At 46.0% G+C, this 18063-nt stretch overlaps 1 protein-coding gene across 1 annotated transcript in view; it reads right to left on the bottom strand.

The window, feature by feature from the left end:
* The window catches only part of DNHD1 (dynein heavy chain domain 1), a 57804-nt gene extending 40031 nt beyond the window's left edge, over positions 1 to 17773 (bottom strand). The window contains exons 1-9 of the mRNA XM_081155502.1: positions 17551 to 17773; positions 16482 to 17318; positions 13163 to 13336; positions 10126 to 10329; positions 9934 to 10044; positions 8196 to 8352; positions 801 to 1055; positions 555 to 692; positions 377 to 428 (exon numbers count right to left, since the gene is read on the bottom strand). Of these exons, the coding sequence (XP_081011628.1) occupies positions 377 to 428; positions 555 to 692; positions 801 to 1055; positions 8196 to 8352; positions 9934 to 10044; positions 10126 to 10329; positions 13163 to 13336; positions 16482 to 17167 (1777 nt within the window). The 5' untranslated portion in view covers positions 17168 to 17318; positions 17551 to 17773. The remainder of the gene's footprint in view (positions 1 to 376; positions 429 to 554; positions 693 to 800; positions 1056 to 8195; positions 8353 to 9933; positions 10045 to 10125; positions 10330 to 13162; positions 13337 to 16481; positions 17319 to 17550) is intronic.
* Positions 17774 to 18063: the final 290 nt, after the last annotated feature.

Raw genomic sequence — 18063 nt, 5'->3', positions numbered from 1 at the left:
TCAACCGCTGAGCCACACCAGGCTGGGCGAAAAGACATTTTTGATTGCAGCCTCTCTTACTACATGCACCTTTCTAAGAGGATCTGCCCTTACCTGCAGCTAAACCCAGGAAGGAGTTAGGAAAGGGTATAAAGAGCCTGGTACTTGATGACATTTGAGCCACCAAAGCAGCCCTGGAAGCACCTACCTTGTGACTGCTTGTTATGTGAGAAAATTGTTTTCATTGTTTATGCCACTCTTGTGGGGAAGGAAGTACTCAGGTTAGAACTGCTCCATCCACACCCAAGGCCTGACTCTAAGGCAGTGCCATTAGCACACTGCATGTGCCCTCCCCGCTTCCACCCTTCCTACCCCCTGCCTAAGTCTCCTTAAATACCTTCAGGATACAGGGAATCCGGGGGAGTCTTCAGGTCTGTAGACTGCATTACCTTCATGCCACCATATGGGGAAGGGGCAGAAATGGAAAACAATGAGGGTTCAAATCCTCACTGAGAACTTCTTAGAGAATAAAATTTGGGAATTCCTCTGACCAGCTCCTGCCCAATCCATAATACCTTCAGAGCAGAGGCCTTGATAAACTGTAGGTGCCCAGTTAGAATCTCAATCATGCTTTCAATACAGGGTTCCTGAGACAGCTGGCCACCACTGTCAAAGATCAGCTGTGCTGAGAGAAAGGGATTCTCCCTTGGGGCCTATAGAAAAGGGTCAGGAGAGGTTGTGGGGCTAGATGTCAGTATACGCTCCCTGCCATCTGGCCCTTGGCTGCCTGCCCACTGCCACACATGCCACCACCATCTCACTTGCAGGATGTTGGCCACAAAAGAGGTTATCTTCTCCTCTATGATAGACACGAGGCTCTGGCAAATCATGAAGTTCACCAGGCGGGCCAGCTGTCCCAGCTGCAGCAGCCAGGTCTCTGCCCGCTTCAGCTTCCGCTCCAGATGCTGGCGCTGCATCTTCTGAAGGTATATGGAGCCTTGGCCTGTTCTGATCCTCTCGCAGTTCTTCACTCGCTCCTGTAGGCCCTGTTGCATTTGATATGTATCCTCATGAACCTGCCAGCATAGAAAATAAAAAACTCCCTGGAGAAAGGGGAATGGAGAGCAAACTGGCCCCCCATAGGTCTGTGCAAAACTCTCAGGTCTTGGAGCTGAAAAACTAGAACCTAGATATACACACAGAGGGCTGCTTTTTAGAAGAGATTAGCCCCAGACATGCTTAAGTGACCAGAGAAGATGTGAGATGGAGAACATATATTGAGAAGCCACAGTGTGCTAATTTGATAGGTCAGGCCTGTCTACTAAAAGCCCCCAGGGTGGAACTCAAGTAGGAAATTTGTGCATGTATGACTAGAGGGGCCCACATGGCACAGGTCAGATCCTTCCTGGATGTGGGGCTAGATGTCAGTATCCGCTCCCCGCCATCTGGCCCCTGACTGCCCGCCCACCACCACACATGCAACCACCACCTCACTCGCAGGACGTGACAAAGAAAGAGAAAGTTAGGATAAGTAAGGCCACAGTAATCCCAGGCATGGACTTTAACCACTGGGCCGGGGTGGTGTGGCCTGCTGACTAGCAGAGCATTGGCCTGTGTGGTAGCCGGAGCGGTCTTTGTGCACTGACATAGGCTTTCTCTGGGAGGCAGGGGGCATGTGAGACAAAAGTCTGGGAGCTTCTTCGTGGGTTCTTCTCACGCCTGGGAGGGTTCTCAGCCTGCAGAGGCTGCTGGCAGCTATCACCCCTCTAGGCCTGTCCTGCTGAGGGACAGAAGGGAGACGCGAGGAAGAAACTCCTGATCGAATGGACTTTTGTCCTTGCTGCTCTCCTGTCACTTCTGATGCTCAATAGAGCTTGTGACTAGAACTAAGTGGTGTCTGTGAATTGTTTTCTGCTAACCCTGAGCTCAGGTCCCAGTCTCTGAGACCCAGACACAAGGCAGTGGAGGCCTGGCCTGGGCGCCTCGCCCACACACGTGCCTTTAGACTTGGCAAGATGTTCTCATCTATGCGCCAGCGGCACTTCCAGTGCCGAGTGCCTCCCAGTTCACCGCCCAAGTCCAGCGCCTCCTCATCATCTAGTTGGTTGTGTGACTCGTCCGCTACGCTGTAAATTCTTCGAGGAGGAGGCCTCTGTTACTCCTCATTTCACTTCTTTATTGTTTAACCCAGTGCTGGGCACTGGCAGTTCCACAGTAAATATTTGTAGAAGGAACATATCACCTCACATGAAAGAGCTCACCAAGTGCCAAGTAAGATAAAACCAGACAAACGGTAACTACAACAGAACATCCTCAGAATGCAATGCAAAACCTCGCCACTAGGGGCAGTATCCTCAAGGTTCTGAGGACAACTTTCAAACCTGGAATTCTGCATCCAGCCACAGTATCGCTGATGTTTGAGGGCGAATGAAGACATTTTTAGATACACAAAGACTCCACAAATTTACCATCTACAGATTTTTCTCTGGGAAAAAAATCCCACCCAACAAAAGTAGTATATTTCTGACAGAAAAAAATAATATAAGAGGGTGAAGCGGTCTATAAGACAATTAAATGAACAAAGATATTTCTGAAACATACTGTTAATTCCAAAGGGGTAGATTGTAAAACAAGAATGCTCATAAGAAGTCAGAATTAAAATTCCAAGAGATATCAATATGAGCACAATGAAAAGGGTAGGGGGTGGAGAGAGAAAGAGAAGAGGGAAAGGAAATTAGGAGAGTGCTAAGGTTCTTATTCTGCTTGGGAGAAAGACATGGGTACAAAGTCACCCTTGACATTCATTCACTCAACGAATATTCAGTGAGCACCTACTATATGGCATGCCCTATAACAAGCACTAGAGATATATTAGTGAATAAGACAGGTGACAATCCCTACCCTCTTGTGGGAAGATACAATAAACAATAAAAAGGTAATTTATATTGTATGTAAAAATGTAATGAGTGCTATTTAAAAAAAACACAGTAACAACAGAGCAGGGAAAGAGGGATCAGGAGTGCTGGTGATGATAAAGGGGGTTGCAATTTTAAACAGGGTGACCAGAGAAGGACTCTCCGATAAGGTGCTTTTAGAAAAAGACATGAAAGAGTCATAGTTATAAAAATGTAAGTTGAACAGCAGCACCTGTTGGGCAGGTGTATAAGCATATATGCATTCAGCTGCAAATAAGAGAAGGCTAGAGAAGTGTGGCTTAAGTAAAAGGTTTATTTCTTTAATGCAATATGAAGTCCCTGAATGGCATGTTGGCCCAATAATATCAATCAGAACAAAGCTCCTGTCTTCCTCCTCCATCCTTCATATGACTTTCACCTTTATCGCGTGAGATGGTTTCTCTATTACCAGAAATTTTATCTAAGGGTCAGGTGGTAACACAGGACTGAAGGTCCAAAAGGACATTCCAGTTGTATCTGCCTCTTTTGAAAAGTTTTCCCAGTGACTCCCACTTACGTTTCGTTGCCCAGATCTAAGTTACATGACTTCCTCCAAGCTACGCGTCTGTGAAAATAAACAAAATCAAGATCCTAAAACTAGGAATGGTGAGTAGGCACTGAGCAGTTCCTGGGCTACCATGAGAAGAATAAAAGTATAATATCCAAATCATTGGAGGACAGTGATAGCAACAAAAATGTAAACGATTCAATAAAAGACAAGAAATGTAAGGAAGATCCAAAGGAAATAGAAAATACCAAAACAAAACGGGAAAAATAAGCCCAAAGCTATCAGTAACCATAATAAGTGAGATAAACCTACTGCAAGACGCAGACTCTCAGACCAAACGTTTCCCAGCCATTTATAAGAGATACACATAAAACAAAAATAACAAAGGGAGGCTGGAAACAAAGGGATAGAAAAGATTAAGCAGGAGAGGACTCGCATAGAGAGGCAGTAACAAGAATAAAGGCTTTTTCATATCAGTAACGTCACCAAGGAATATTGCTGTGAACCTTTACGCGCCTGGCAACATGATTTTGAAACATGTGTTGCAAATGAAAGAATATCAGGAGAAATGAACAAATCTAGTCATAGGAGGCTTTTAACAAACAGGGTGGGGCAAAAGGAGGTTGACAGTTGTGAGTAGGCAAAACGGTTTATTCTTGTATTATTATTTATTAATTATTGTGTTATTTTCCATATAAGCAATGGTAAACCTACTTTTGCTCCACCCTGTACATCTCTCAGAAACAATGAATCAGTGGATAAGACAAATCACTGTGGCTACAGAATAACTGAGTAAAACAATGCCTGGACTTGGTCTAATACACCTTCTCAGGCTAAGTTCCCTAGAAGCAGACCCTAAGACAGGAATTTGGGGAAATGTGATATATTGAAATGTGATGTGTTTCCTGAAAATGTGAACTATTTTCAGGAAACCTAAGGGAGAGAGGGAAGCAAAACAGGGAAGGGGAAAGGGCCAAGCAAGAGCTCAGCTAAGGCTTTTCTTGGTCTGACCTGGAGGGAGAGGCGCCTTTGGAACCTATGTCATATTGTAGGGTTGCCCCATAGTAAGACAAGGAGCTGAAAAAAGGCAGAGGAACTGTTCCATATGAAAGGCACTCGAGATGGTTGACTGCCAAATACAATGCATCATTCTGGGTTGGATCCTGAGCAGGAAAAAACATAGCAATAAAGGACACTGTTGGCATAATTGGAAAACTTTTTTAAAGGATTGAGTTAGATAACAGAATTATATCAAAGTGAAATCTTCTAATTTTTGATCACTGTACTGTAATAATAGAAGAAAAATATCCTTCTTCTTAGGAAAAACACACTGGCATATTTAGGGGTAAAGGGACTTGATATCTGCAACTTACCCTCAAAGAGTTCAGGAAAATAATGAATATATACATACAGAAAGAAAAGGCATGAATGAAAAAATAAATAGGACAAGATAATCTGGGTAAAAAAAATATATGAGAGTTTATTAGACTATCCTTGCAACTCTCCTAGTAACTTTGAAATGATATAAAAATAAAGTTACACAAGAAAGAAATAGGAAGAAAGAAAGAAAATGAGTTTATTCCAGTAAAGCAAAGGTGGTCTAACACTGACAATTCACCACATTGATAGACTAAAGGAGAAAAATCCCATGATCACCTAAATAGAAATAGAAAAGAAAATCATTGGACAAAATTCAACACCCACTCATGATAAAACCTCTTAGCAAACTAGGAATTGATGAGAGCTTCCTTAAAAATTGATATAAGGTATCTACTAAACACTCACATTCAATATTATTTCTTTAATGTTTCAAATCTATTTTAGTTATTCAGTAGTGCTACAGTTTAATGGGCGGCAGCATGCTTTTCTTTAGCACAGATAATAAACTGGTTCAGTAACAATTTGGTTACCAGCTGCGATGATTCCTGATCCTCCCCTTCCCCTATGCATCCCCAAACACACACTTGGGGTGACCGCCAACAGGGACATTTTCAATTCCACATAGCAGCACAGAAAGTGGCTCCACGTGTTGCACTTGCTTGTCTTTTCACTCTTTTTATGGTGCTTTTTAAAAAGTAAATTTAAGTAAATTTAATATAGACACATTTATTGACTCTTTATGGCTTATAATTTTTTATATTTTGTTTAAGAAACTCTGAGATAATATTACCTCTGAAAGATTTTGGGATTTTCCATTCACACTTAAGTCTTTTATCCACCATGAATTAATTTTTGTGTATGGCGTAGCAACTATCAGAAAACAATGTTTTAAAATACCATTTATAATGGCAACAAGAAAATACTAATTATCTAGTAATAAGTCTAAAGAAATATATTCAAGACCTCTATAGGAAACCCATAACACTTTGTTAAGAGAAATTAAAGAAATCAAAATAAATTAAGAGACTCATGTGCATGGATTAGGGAATAAAATACTGTTAAGATATCAGCTCTCCTCCAATTGATCTATAGATTCAAAGCAAGACAATAAAAAAAACAAAAACAATAAATTACTTTGCAGAAATTAACAAGCTAATTCTAAACTTTATTAGAAAATAACAAAAAGTTGTAGGACTTGCAATATCAGATATCAAGACTTATCATAAAGCTACAATAATTAAGACAGTCTGGACAAATAGACTAGTGGAACAGAAAAGTATCCAGAAGCAGATCCACACATACTAGCTTATATAACCACCTGATTTAAGAAAGACATCACTTTCATTAAGTGGTGAAAGTCAGTCTTTTTCATAAATAGGAACAATAAAACTTGACTTTTACTTCACACCATACATAAAAATTCATTTGACATGGACCATAGACCTAAATTAAAAAGGCAATAAAATTTCTTTCAGAAAACATAGGAGAATAGCTACATGACTTTGGGGGTAGGCAAAGATTTCTTAAACCTGGTCAAAAGGCATGGACTAAAAAAAGATTGATAAAATGAACTTCAAGAAAATTAAGAACTTCTGTTAGTCAAAAGACATCATTAAAATAGTAAAAAGGTTAGCCACAGACTGGCAGAAAATATCTATAATGCATAATTTCGATACAGGACTCATATTCAGAATACATACAGAACTCCTACAAATTAATAGGAAAGAGACAGACAACCCAACTAAAACTGAGCAAGAGAGTCAGCTACTTCACAGAAGAGGGTACAACATGGCCAATAAACATACGAAAAGGTGTTCAACATCACTGGTTTAATAGAAACAAAATTAAAACCACAGTAAGATACCATTGTTCACCCATCAGCTTGGCTAAAATTAAAAACTCTGACAATACCAAGTGCTGGTGAAACCATAGGCAACTGGAAGTCTCCTAGGCGTCGTCAGTGGGACTATAAGCTGGTACAACCACTCTGGAAAACTGTTTGGCATTGCGAGACATACAAATACCATATTCCAGCAACCACTCCTGGAATATATGCCCCGAACAAATAAGTGTTTATGTCCACCAAAAGACATGTACCAGAGTGTTCATAGCAGCATTATTCATAATAGCGAAAATTAGATCGATCAGTAGGAGAATTAACAAACTGTGGTACATTCATACAGGAAAACACAACATAGCTTACAAGAGTGTCCTACTGCTGCCTGGAACATTATGGATAAATCTCACTAACATAATGTTGAGTCAAAAAAAAAAAAAAAAGGCAAACAAAAGAGCATATGCTGATATGCTGTCTGGTTTCATTCATGTGAAATTCAAAATTAGACAAAATTAATCTATGGTAACCGAGGTCAGAGTAGTGGTTACCTTCGGGGGGTATTGGTGAGAGAGGTACCACGGAGCTCACCGAGGCGATGAACTGTTCTCTTCTCTACACCCGGGTCGGTTACATGGATGTATATATATATATGCAAATAGTTCAACAAACTGTACACTGGAAGTTTACTGCATGTAAATTATACCTTCATAAAAAAATAAACTACTGACTAGTCATAAAAGAGTTGTAACTAGTTTTGTGACATTGAAACAAAGGCGGGGTTTAGGACCTGGGAGGCAGGGAAAGGCCCTGGAGCACCTCGCCCCCACCTCCGCCCCACTCAGTCCAGTGCAATGCCAGGCCCAGCCGTTGTCTGGTGGATAGAGACCATTCATTTCCCTGCATGAATGTACCAGGGCCTCCTCCGCATCGTTTCTCATTTTCACAAAATCTGGGTGCGTCCTCTCTCTCAGGACCGGACTATCTGCAGATGGTGATTAGCCGGAGAGCTTTGTGCGTATCCAGCCCCACCTGGCCGACAAAAAACTATGATGAGAGGTCATGGGCAAGAGGCAAGTACATAGCAGGGCCTTCCAGAGCCCTCAGCAGGAGGCACGTGCCACAGATGCAAAGCAGGCAAAGTTAGGAAGGATGCGGTCACCAGATGCTTCTACCAGCCACAGTACCTGCCAAAGTTGCAAGACAGGGTTAAAGATAAGCCCAGCAGCATGAAAGATCCGGATTCCAGCTCTCAGATTCCCTAGTGCCCCCGGCGCAAACCACTGAAAAATACGTGCTGTTATGTTCCTCTCCTCCCCGCTCAAGGCCGGAACCAACCTTGAGGGAAAGGCTGAGTCCAAGTCTCTGCCCACCTGCTGCTGATCCAACCAGCCCAGAGCAGGGCAGGACAATGGCTCTGAGGCAGCTGCAGAGTCCAGGCCACCCAGGGGATCCCAGGAGAAGCTTAAGCCAAGAGGAGGCTGGAATTCAGGCAAGCTCAGCTTGGAGAAAAGGCTTACACTAAACTGGAGCGTCTTACCATGTGAAGGATGGACGTGCAGAGGCGCAGGCAGCGAGAAAGCAGCTGCAGGGCCTTGTGGTTCTCCTTGGCCAGCGCCTGCTTCAGGTCCAGCAGCTCGTAGCACTCATCTAGCTCCTGGGGGAGCCAGGACACAGAGTGCAGCTCCTGCAGAAGCCTGGAATCAAGGGCCACGCGGGTCACAGCCGGCATCTCAGCCCTCTCCCCTTGGACATATTTGCCCTCTTCCTAGCCCAGCTCACCTCAGAATGAACAAAGGTTTAAAAAGAGTATAATATTCCCAGTGACTGACAGTGACAGCTTCCTCTTGAGAGTTCTCTGGAAGAATTCCAAGCCCAAGGAGTTGCTGGCTGGGAAATTCTTTGGGAGAGGCCTGGGGTATGTGCAAATTTACACTGAGTGACCTTTCTGTCAGGAGAGAGGGTCAACTAGATCTCAAGGTCTGACTTAGAAGGAGAGACTACAGAGGCTTCCTCCTTGGAACAGGGGAAGCTGAGGGCCTTAGAAGACTAGATGGATAGGTGAGTTTTAGAATCAAAGGTGATCAACCTGCAACTTCCCTACGGGCTGACGATCCCTGAGGAAACCCACTTCTGTTATCCACTCTCCCCCCACCCCCGCCCTGAAAACACTGCATCTCTAAATATCCTTGAAAGAGATGAAAGACCTCCAATAGCAGAAAATGATCGGAATGGGTGTCATTTATTCGGTACCTATTAAGAGGCACTGAACATGGTACTTTATATTCACAATCTCACTTAATTCTCACTACAGCTGTGTAGCGGAAATCTTTATCTCCAGTTTTCAGATTAGGAAACTGAGGGTCCAAAGAGCAAAGTCCCTTGCTAGCATCCAGGATTTAAATTCCAATCAGTCCAGCCTTCAAGCCCTTGAGCTTTTCATTAACACCATCATGGTGAGGCTAGACTGGAGGATGCCCAAAGCATAGCTTACAAACTTTATGGTAGCCCATGGGCCAGATACAGACTGAAACGGTTTCCAGATGTACCACTTAGAGTTGGCCAGCATAGTGTTTTAATAAAAATTTGAGCTAACCAGGTAAAATTAAGAAATTTTACCAAAAAATGTGGATTTCCAAGAAATCCTGAAAAATAAGGTAGCTGACACTCTGGACCTATATTCCCAATGGCAACAGTCAATTGGAACCGAGTATGACTGTCCTAGTCCGGTGTGATCTCCAGGTTAGTCCCCACACTTTGTAACGTCTTGCACCTAACCCACAGCATTTCTTCCATAGCTCCTGTCACAGGAGATAATTGGAGTGGCTGAGAAGTGCAGAGAAAGCAAGAGAGTACTGAAAATAAGAATAACTAAGCTTTTCCAAAGAAAGAATCACAGTAATACCATGGAAAGAGCAGACAGTTCAGATTCAAACCCCTGAGTTAGATCCCCAGATGTGATACTTAATAATTGTGTGATCTGGGGCAACCTGATGTAGAAATACATAATTGTATGGTGATATGTTGAGAATATATTATTTAGAGGGGGAAAACTGGTTACTTAACAATACGTAAAGTTTAATCACAATTATATGTGTGATAGAAAAAAGATAGAAGGCTGTGCAACAAAATGTTTAGTGGTTATTTATGGATGGAGAGGTTAAAACTGTTTTCCTTTGTGCTTCTTTGTATTTTCCAAGTTTTCTACAAGGAACGTGTTATTCCTTTTTATAAAATGATTTTTAAAATCCATCGAAGTTGTGTTTTGAAGACCTCACCTGCTGATGTGGAGCAGCGCTGCTCCAAAGTGGGGCACGGCCAAGAGCAGGTGCCTCCCCAGGAACGCCCGGCACCGGTGCAGGCCTTGAAACGTCACAGTCTTCTTCCAGCTGCAGACCAGAGGGCAGTGGCGACATGCAGCTTGCTCTCTGCAACACTTCCCCCCAAATCCCACACCCGCCATCACCTACCAGGCCCAGGCCTTGCGTAAGAGGCAATTCTTGAAGAATGGGATGAACTGGAGCTGCTGCCAGAGGACAGAGTGGCGGTGCCAGGTACCCAGCGTCATGGCCTCAGTGTCCTCCTCGGGATGTACATGCAGGACCCCAAAGGGAGAGAAGATGTAGTGCTCAGGATTCACCTTGTTTGGGGGCACCACCACCAGGCTGTAAGGCCTTTAAAAAAGAGCTCTGATCAGTGAGGCCCTGGGAACTTGTGCAGACTTCAGGAAGGGAGATTTAAAAATAATGATACCAAAAAAGGAGGCAGTAGAAAGTGGGAAGAGGGGTAAAAAGAGCAGAATGATCTTCAAAGTAGAAAAATGGAACAACTATTATTCAGAAGAAATAGAAGCCAAGGATAGATGGGAAGAAAGAAAAAGGCCCCTAGGCAGTTCTAGGAAGTTCATATCTCCAGACCCAGATACCCAAATCTACGACTGCCATCAGCTGTAAGATGCAGCATTTTTTAATGAATCGCTAAAATAAAAAAGGCTGCCAATACGATACTCCATTGATCTGCAAGGTACATCACAGTTTCAGAGATGTTGAAATGTGGGGGAAAAATGTGCATCTTGGAAATAATAAAATGCATATATCTCTAGACACTGAAACAACATCAGAGATAATCACGAAATGAGCTTGGAGTAACTGAGAACCGGGAAACACAGGGGGAGACAAGAAGACTAGACACGGGCCAAAAGGAGGAAACTGCCAGCTCATGAACAAGGTACCCCCAGAGCCATTTTACAGTCCTACTAAATTCTCTTACTTCAGAGAAATATGCCTGCATTCCACATTCAATACAGTTTATACGCAGGGCAGCTGCTGGCTCTGTAATTACTCACTGCCTTTTCAGTTCTCTTGCTCATGGTTTCTTATTTCTCTATGCGCCTAATTATCCTTGACTGTACTGCTTCTCTGATTATGACTGAGCTGATAGTGTAAGGCCCTAAGCTTATCATTTTCTGTCTGTGAACTTTCCACCGAGGTCAGCCGGCACCTCATCCCACAGGGCTGCCAGACAGTCAAGTGTACCAGCCACTAGGTGGCAGTAGGTAGCTTATCACATTCCACCAAAAGGGATCCTTTAATTATTTGTGACGGTGCTGCATGTTCGTGGATTACTAGTGTCCTACTTCCCGTTAGCAAGGAGCTCAGTACTGCGCAAGGCCAAGGACATTACCAGAGCAGTATCAGAATCCCATAGTTTGAGGCTTGTTCCCTGGGTACTACTCATGATCCCAAGTACTGCATCAGTCAGGGTCCAGTCATGAACACCGAAATCACACTAGGGATTGCAACAAAGTGAATTCAGTAGAGAGAATATGGTTTTTAAAAGGTATCAGAGGCCCTGGCGGGTGTGACTTAGTTGGCTGGGCATCATCCCAGGCACCGAGGGGTCGCTGTTTGGATTCCAGGTCAGGGCACATGCCAGGGTTGTGGGCTCCATCCCCAGTAGGGGGCGTGCAGGGGGCAGCCAATGGATGTTCCTCTCTCTCTCTCTCCCCCTCCTTTCCTCTCTCTCTCTCAAATCAACAAAAACATATATATATTATTATTTAAAATGGTATCAGAGGGCTGAGAAAGCAAAAAGGGAGCACTAAGGCAGCACAGAGCTAATAACTGCAGGAAATGGATGCCAGCCCAAGAACTAAAAGAACAAAGGGGAGAGGTTTGGGTTTGTAGAAGCTATGAGCTTGGAGGAGGGATTGTAGAGTTGGAACTTGAATTTCTAAGGCAATGTTTCCCGGCTGCTACGAGCACCTAAGGATTCTGGAGAAGGGGCCTTGCAGAGTTGAGACTCAGAATTCTGATGGGAAGGTGTCACCTGGCTGGCATTGGTGCCTGTGAGGATCACAAAGAGGCTGATTTAGCAAGCGCCTGCTGCTGCCAGGGGGAAGGACCTTTTCTGGGGTAACGCGGACAGGAAGAGCAAGCAAAGGAAGGAGAAAGTCCCTTCTCTTATCCTGCTGTCCAGTCTCCTTCTAGCACCCCCTATTAATCAAATCTAATGGGAAGCCAGCTGAAAAACAAGAAATAAAGTTTGCAGTCTCAGCCCAAGTATCATGAAGCAGAGAGAGGACAGCAAAGCTAGAACCAAGACACAGTTGCTTAATAACTGGTACATGCTCTCAGTGAATGTTTGCTAAATGAACTGATCAGTAAATGAATGGATGATACAGATCAATAGTGCTACCCAAGTGCAGGAGAAAGACATCGGTGTATACAGGAAATAAGGCTCTCTGGGAGAGTGTACCTGATACTGCTTAAAAGCATGGACTTTTGAGTTAAGACGGTCCTAGGTTTGAGTCCTGTTTCTACCACTTATGTGGCTTTGGACAAGTCACTTAACCTCTCTATACATCAGTCTACTCATCTCATGTATGGAAATAATAATAGCACCTACCTGGTAGGCTAGGATTAAACAACACATCTCATGTGTTTATTAGCACAATGTATGGTGTACAGAAAAGCTCGACTAATGGTAATTATTATTAGTACTTCTGGGAAGAGATGAAACCTGAACAGGGCTTTTGAAAATATGTAAGATTTGGATCTAACGGAAGAGAATGAATGGATGCCTCTTGAGTCACATGGGAGAGGGAGACTTGTTTTTATAGCCCCAGAGATAAAACTAGGACTGGGAGGTAATTGTTAAAAGAGCAGATTTTGGTTCAGTCTAAGGAACAGTATGCCTTGGGAAACATAAAACTTCCCTGATACTGTAAAGATTTAAACAAACACCTGATTCATGCATTGGAGTTGGGAGAGGTCACCATTAAATTCCTTTCTGAGGTAATGACCAAAGGCTTCCATCCTTCTCGGTAGAACAAGAAGACAGAGCAGAGAAGAGGCTGGCTAGGACAAAAGGCTGTGAGGCTGAGGGGAGGGGGGAGGGAGGCTGGGAGAGGGGGAGAAGTGGGGGGGGTGCAGGAGAGGAGAGGGAGACACAGCAGGGGAGGAAACCCGGGAGTGGAAGGAGAAGGGGTCCCCCTTAGGCTCCTACCTAAAGTACCGGCCAGGAGCCACGTTGAGATAGAGGAAGTGGATCTTCTTCAGTTGCCTCTCTGTCTTTAAAATGGTCATTGCCTGGCTACCCAGGAGGGAAATCGGTGGCAAGAGATCAGTGCTGCTTTTTCGGAAGGTCCTCTTTCTGGAAACTTCAGAGTCAAGCTGAGACCTGGATGAGAAAAAGTCAGGAGAGACGAGGCAGAGCGAAGGGTTCAGGCTGCTACTGTTAAGAGGGGGAGCCAGGTCGGGTGCCCGAGAGGACCTGGCCCTGTCAGAGCCTCGCTACCACCTACACGAGCAAATACAGCCCATGATACAACACAGCCAGGCAACCATATTCACAGGGGCATGTGCACGGACAACTCCTTCCTTTCTGATAAATGACCAGTCACTGTGGATTGATTGTAATTGCTGTGACGTAAGTATTATGTAACACTGAGTGAAAGTAATGGGAGTACTTTTCTTTTCCAGACTCACCACCTTGCAAGCCCACAGTCCTGGATTTCTCCTCTCTGGCAACCTTCCTCACCTTCTAGGTCTTCTGTCTTTCCTCCCATTATACTCACTTTCCGACCCTACATGATCTCCAGGCCTGTGATTCTTTCTTGCTCTTCCCCAATCGTCACCCAACCTCTAGCTTCACATCCTTTCCTTTCCAGCCAGGATCCAATGGTGCATCCTTCAACCCCCTCAGTCTTCTTACACTTCTACCACACCAGTCAACAAAATGGATATGAAAGTAATTATCAAGAAAGCAAATGTTAATAATCTGGACTTATAATTTTGGTTGGAGTGACCTCAGAGTGAGCACATGCACACACACACACACACATCTCTGATAATTAAACTTAGACTTAACCAGTCAGGGTATACCAGTGTCATTAATTGACCCAAACCTAAGTCAACAGAACAAGTTACCCCAGGGATAACAGTACAGTCCTATTGTAAAGTTCATATCAACAATTGGGTTTATGACCTTGATGTTGGATCAGGACATCGCAATGGTGTAAATGCTATTAAAGGTTCATTTCCTTAACAATTAAAATCCTATGTGATCTAAGTAGGTTCAGAAGGTCACAGAACCAGGAATATTGGCTCTTTTCTGGTGTCCAGTCTCAACTGTGGGCTCACTCTGCTCTAAGGACTTAGTGCCGGTCCTCAGGAAGCTATCTCTTTCAGTGTCCTCAGCTGCTCACCAGGCCTCCACCAACCCCTGCCCCATGCCCAACCCTGCCAAGGTCCTAGTCTCCTCCCTTTTCTGTCCAGAGAAAACTGAGGCTGTCGGCCATGAACTAACTCCCTCAAGTTCAGCTGCCTTCTCACATATTTATGTATACCTACTCCCATCCTAATCTTGCCCCCCAATTTGAGAGGAGTGAGTTTCCTTTCTTCTCTACAAGGTTAATCCCTCCATTTGCACTCTGGATCCCTTACTCCCTCCTTCATGAGGAATTTTCAATCTATTCTCCTTACCATTAGCCTATATTTATTAAACCACATTTGCTAGGCTTTACATATATTTATCAAACACCCACTTCTCAAGCACTGTCTTAAGAACATCTCTCCATTCTTTTTTTTAAAAGAGTCCTGCCCAGACATCACTCTTCTTTCAATCTACTGTTCTATTATATCTCTCTCTCCCTTTCAAGCCAAGCTTCATGAAAGAAAGATAAAATGTGATTTCCACTTCATCTCCTGTTCACTCCTGAATGCACTGGCTTCCTCCTCACACCACAGCACTGAAACGGCTCTCACCAACCTCCTCCTAGTTGTTAAATTCAACGAACATTTTTCAGGTTTTTCTTACTTGCCTCAGTAGCATTTAACAATACTGACTGCTCCCTCCTCCTTAAAACTCTCCTTTTATTTCACCTCCTAACCTGCAAGATATTTTGACTCTAGCCTAAACCCAAATTCCTCTGATATGCTTTCCCCTAACTGTAAACACACACACCAGAGGAGCAGCCAGAGGAAAGGCAGTGTTCCTGATTTTATTAGCACAATTTGTAATTGTATGTTACTTGTATCGATTTATTTAACATCTATATCCCTAACCAAGCTGTGAGACTCAAGGGAAGGGATTGAGTCTGTCTTGTTCACTTCTGTATCCTCAGCATCTAGCAGTTCCTGATATACATTAAGTATCCAATCCAATAATACTTATTGAATGAATGAATGTCTGGGAGACCAGTCCCAGAAAAATGCATGCAAATTAAACCATATTTGCTAGGCCTCAGAGGTTTACCGCCAGCTCCAAAGAGAGGGCAGAGTTTTTAAAACTTCCCAACATCTCAGCCCATTTTCACTTCAATTAACTTCCCCAAGGAAAGGAAACTTGCACTCAGGGCACAGTGTAAAAGGAAGTCGGCTGGAGTTATTGAAGGCATGAATTGTTGGCACTGGCTACCCGCCCTCAGGGCCTCCAGGGCCTATCTGTCCACCATTAGGGCTCTAAGGCTTCAGGGAAAACTTGACCCAGCCATTAACTTAGAACAAAAACTTACAAAGTCGAGCTTGATTAAAGGTAAAACTACGCTTCTTCCCAGATAGTGAATGTGTTGCAGATAAGGGGCAAAGCACTTAGAAAATCAACCCGGAGGACAGGGAGGGATTCCAAGACTAGAGCTAGAGAGCTCTCAGAAGAAGAGGCTTCTGTTGGCTTTCTGAAGTCCTGAAGAAAACAATGAGAGCCAGACTGGGGGGCGGGGGGGTGGGGGTGGAGATCATCACTAAAAGGGCCAGGATATCCACACTGGCAAGGCTGGAAGAAGACCCTGGAAGGATCAGAATGGAAGTGCCCTCAGGCAGTGCTGGCAGCTCTAAGCTGCCTTGGAGCTGGCTTAGCTCACACTGACATTAGTGGGAAGACCCTCAGACAAGCACTCACCTAGAAACATCCCGAGGAAAAGACCTGTACCCAGCGTCCAGCACCCAGCACTAGGCCAGCCGGGAGCGAGGCTCAGGGATTATGGGTGAGAGGGGAAGAACTAAGGAGGCTTCCAGGACCATCTGAGAAAGAAGTCTGGAGACTCTGGGAACTCAAGCTGTCCTCTGAAGCTTTGGCTTCCACATAGCTGACTTGATTTTCATGAATTTCTGCATTTTCCTACGGGAGTTAACACTAAGACCACTGGGTTAATTCTGCAGACAAAAAGGAAGAGAGGAGCAGCCTCACACCAGCTTGGCTTAGGGTTAGGCTAATCCCTAAAGTCAGTAGAGGGGTGGCTTTGGACAACCAAACAACCCAGGAGGCACCCATAAACAGGCCTCTTTCTCTCCTCTGCTCATAACCCCAGACTGGGTCCCTCACTTACTTAGTCTTTCTTCTTCCAACAGGCTCCTGCTCTGTGTCGCCAGTGCCACTGCTCTCATACTGTACAGGGATGTCTGTCCCCAGTGCCAAGGGCAGAAGGCTAAGGCCATCTTGCCACTGTGCCTCTTTCAGAGCCATCTTGGCACCAACAATTCCCAGGCTGTGCTGTAGCTCAGGCAGAGTCAGTGGTCGTAGCCACGTGGCTAACTCCGCTTCTCCTTGCTGTCCATCCCTCCTGGCCCGAACAAAAGGGCATGCCGGGAGTGGGGGGCCTGGACAGAACCTCTGCTTCTGAAGACAGCAGTCAACATGGGAGGCGCTCTCTAACAAAGACGAGTCTGGGGGAAAGGCCTGGTCTATGGCATCTAGCAGGTCCAGCTGGAGCTGGGATTGGACCCAGGGTGCCCAGCGGTACAGCTGCTCCAGGAAGGGCAGCAAATCAAGGTGGCCGGCCAGCAGAGCACGATATGGAGGCAGCAGACGCAGCACTGCATACAGGTAGTGCCAGGCTTGGGGGCTGCCATCCTGCAGCACAGCTGAGAACAGAGTTTGGAGCTCAGCTACCAGGAGCTCCAGCCCCGGGAGCGACTGAGTCACTGCCTTCAGGAACTGCTCCTGTCTCCTCCGGCAGTGCTGAGGCTCAAGGGCAGCAGCTGATGCCTCTTCGGGAGACGAGTCTACCCGCATATCCGAGACCACCAGGAGCTGGGCGTTCAAATGCTGGCGGACAGACCTTGCCCACTGCTCAGGCTCCGACTGCCAGTTCCAGGGCCCCGGCTGCTGGGCCTCACCTGCTTGCCCAGCCCAGGAAAGGAGCCAGAGAAGGGGGCCTTAGGCTCTGGTCAAGGGACGGTCAGGGTCAACAGGGTTAAGGGAAAGAAGAAAGGAGGGACTTAGGACAGGGAAATGGGGGCTGCGAGGTCGAGCCAGACCAGCAGAGGGCCTTTCCTGGGACCCTCAGCCCCACCTACAACCTCCCCAAAGGCTCTGGTGCGAAGCCCGCTAGGACAGAGGTGGGGGCGCTCCCCGCACAGGTTCCTCCCCCGCACCCAGGACACCGTCCCCCTCACCTGGCTGACGGGGTTTAGGAGACAAGGGAAGGGCGGAGACACAGATCTGCCGGTGAGGCTTCATCGGGGAGGTTCTGCTGGGGAAACAGGGACTCAGGCTGGGTCCCGGACAGACTCACCCTTCTCACAGCCGCCCCCACGCAGGCTGTGGCCACCCCAGGGGGAAACCGATGCCCACAGGGAAAGGCCCGCGCGGAGCGCCGGGGGCAGCGGGAGCCGCGGTCTCGGGAGCGGCAGGGCGCAGGCGGCGCGGCGAAGCCCAGCCCTGCCCGCGGGGGGCTGGGGCTGCTGAGGACGGGAGCGGGCCGCGGGGAACTCGGGCGGGACGCGCAGGGGGCGGGCCTCGGGGGCGAGGGCGGGGGCCTTCCCGGGGCCCGCCTGGCGAGGGGAAGGGGTCCCGGCTGCGGACTCCCGCTGCTCCGTCTCCGGCTGTTGGAGCCGTTGCCAGAGCCCCGCGAGCGCTGCGGCCGGAGCCCGAGGAGCCGGGGGCGCAGGGACGGGGGCGGGCCGGGC

The sequence above is a fragment of the Miniopterus schreibersii genome, assembly GCF_964146895.1.
Source record: "Miniopterus schreibersii genome assembly, chromosome: 12".
NCBI classification, from domain to species: Eukaryota; Metazoa; Chordata; class Mammalia; order Chiroptera; family Miniopteridae; genus Miniopterus; species Miniopterus schreibersii.
This window is presented reverse-complemented; position numbering and strand designations above follow the sequence as displayed.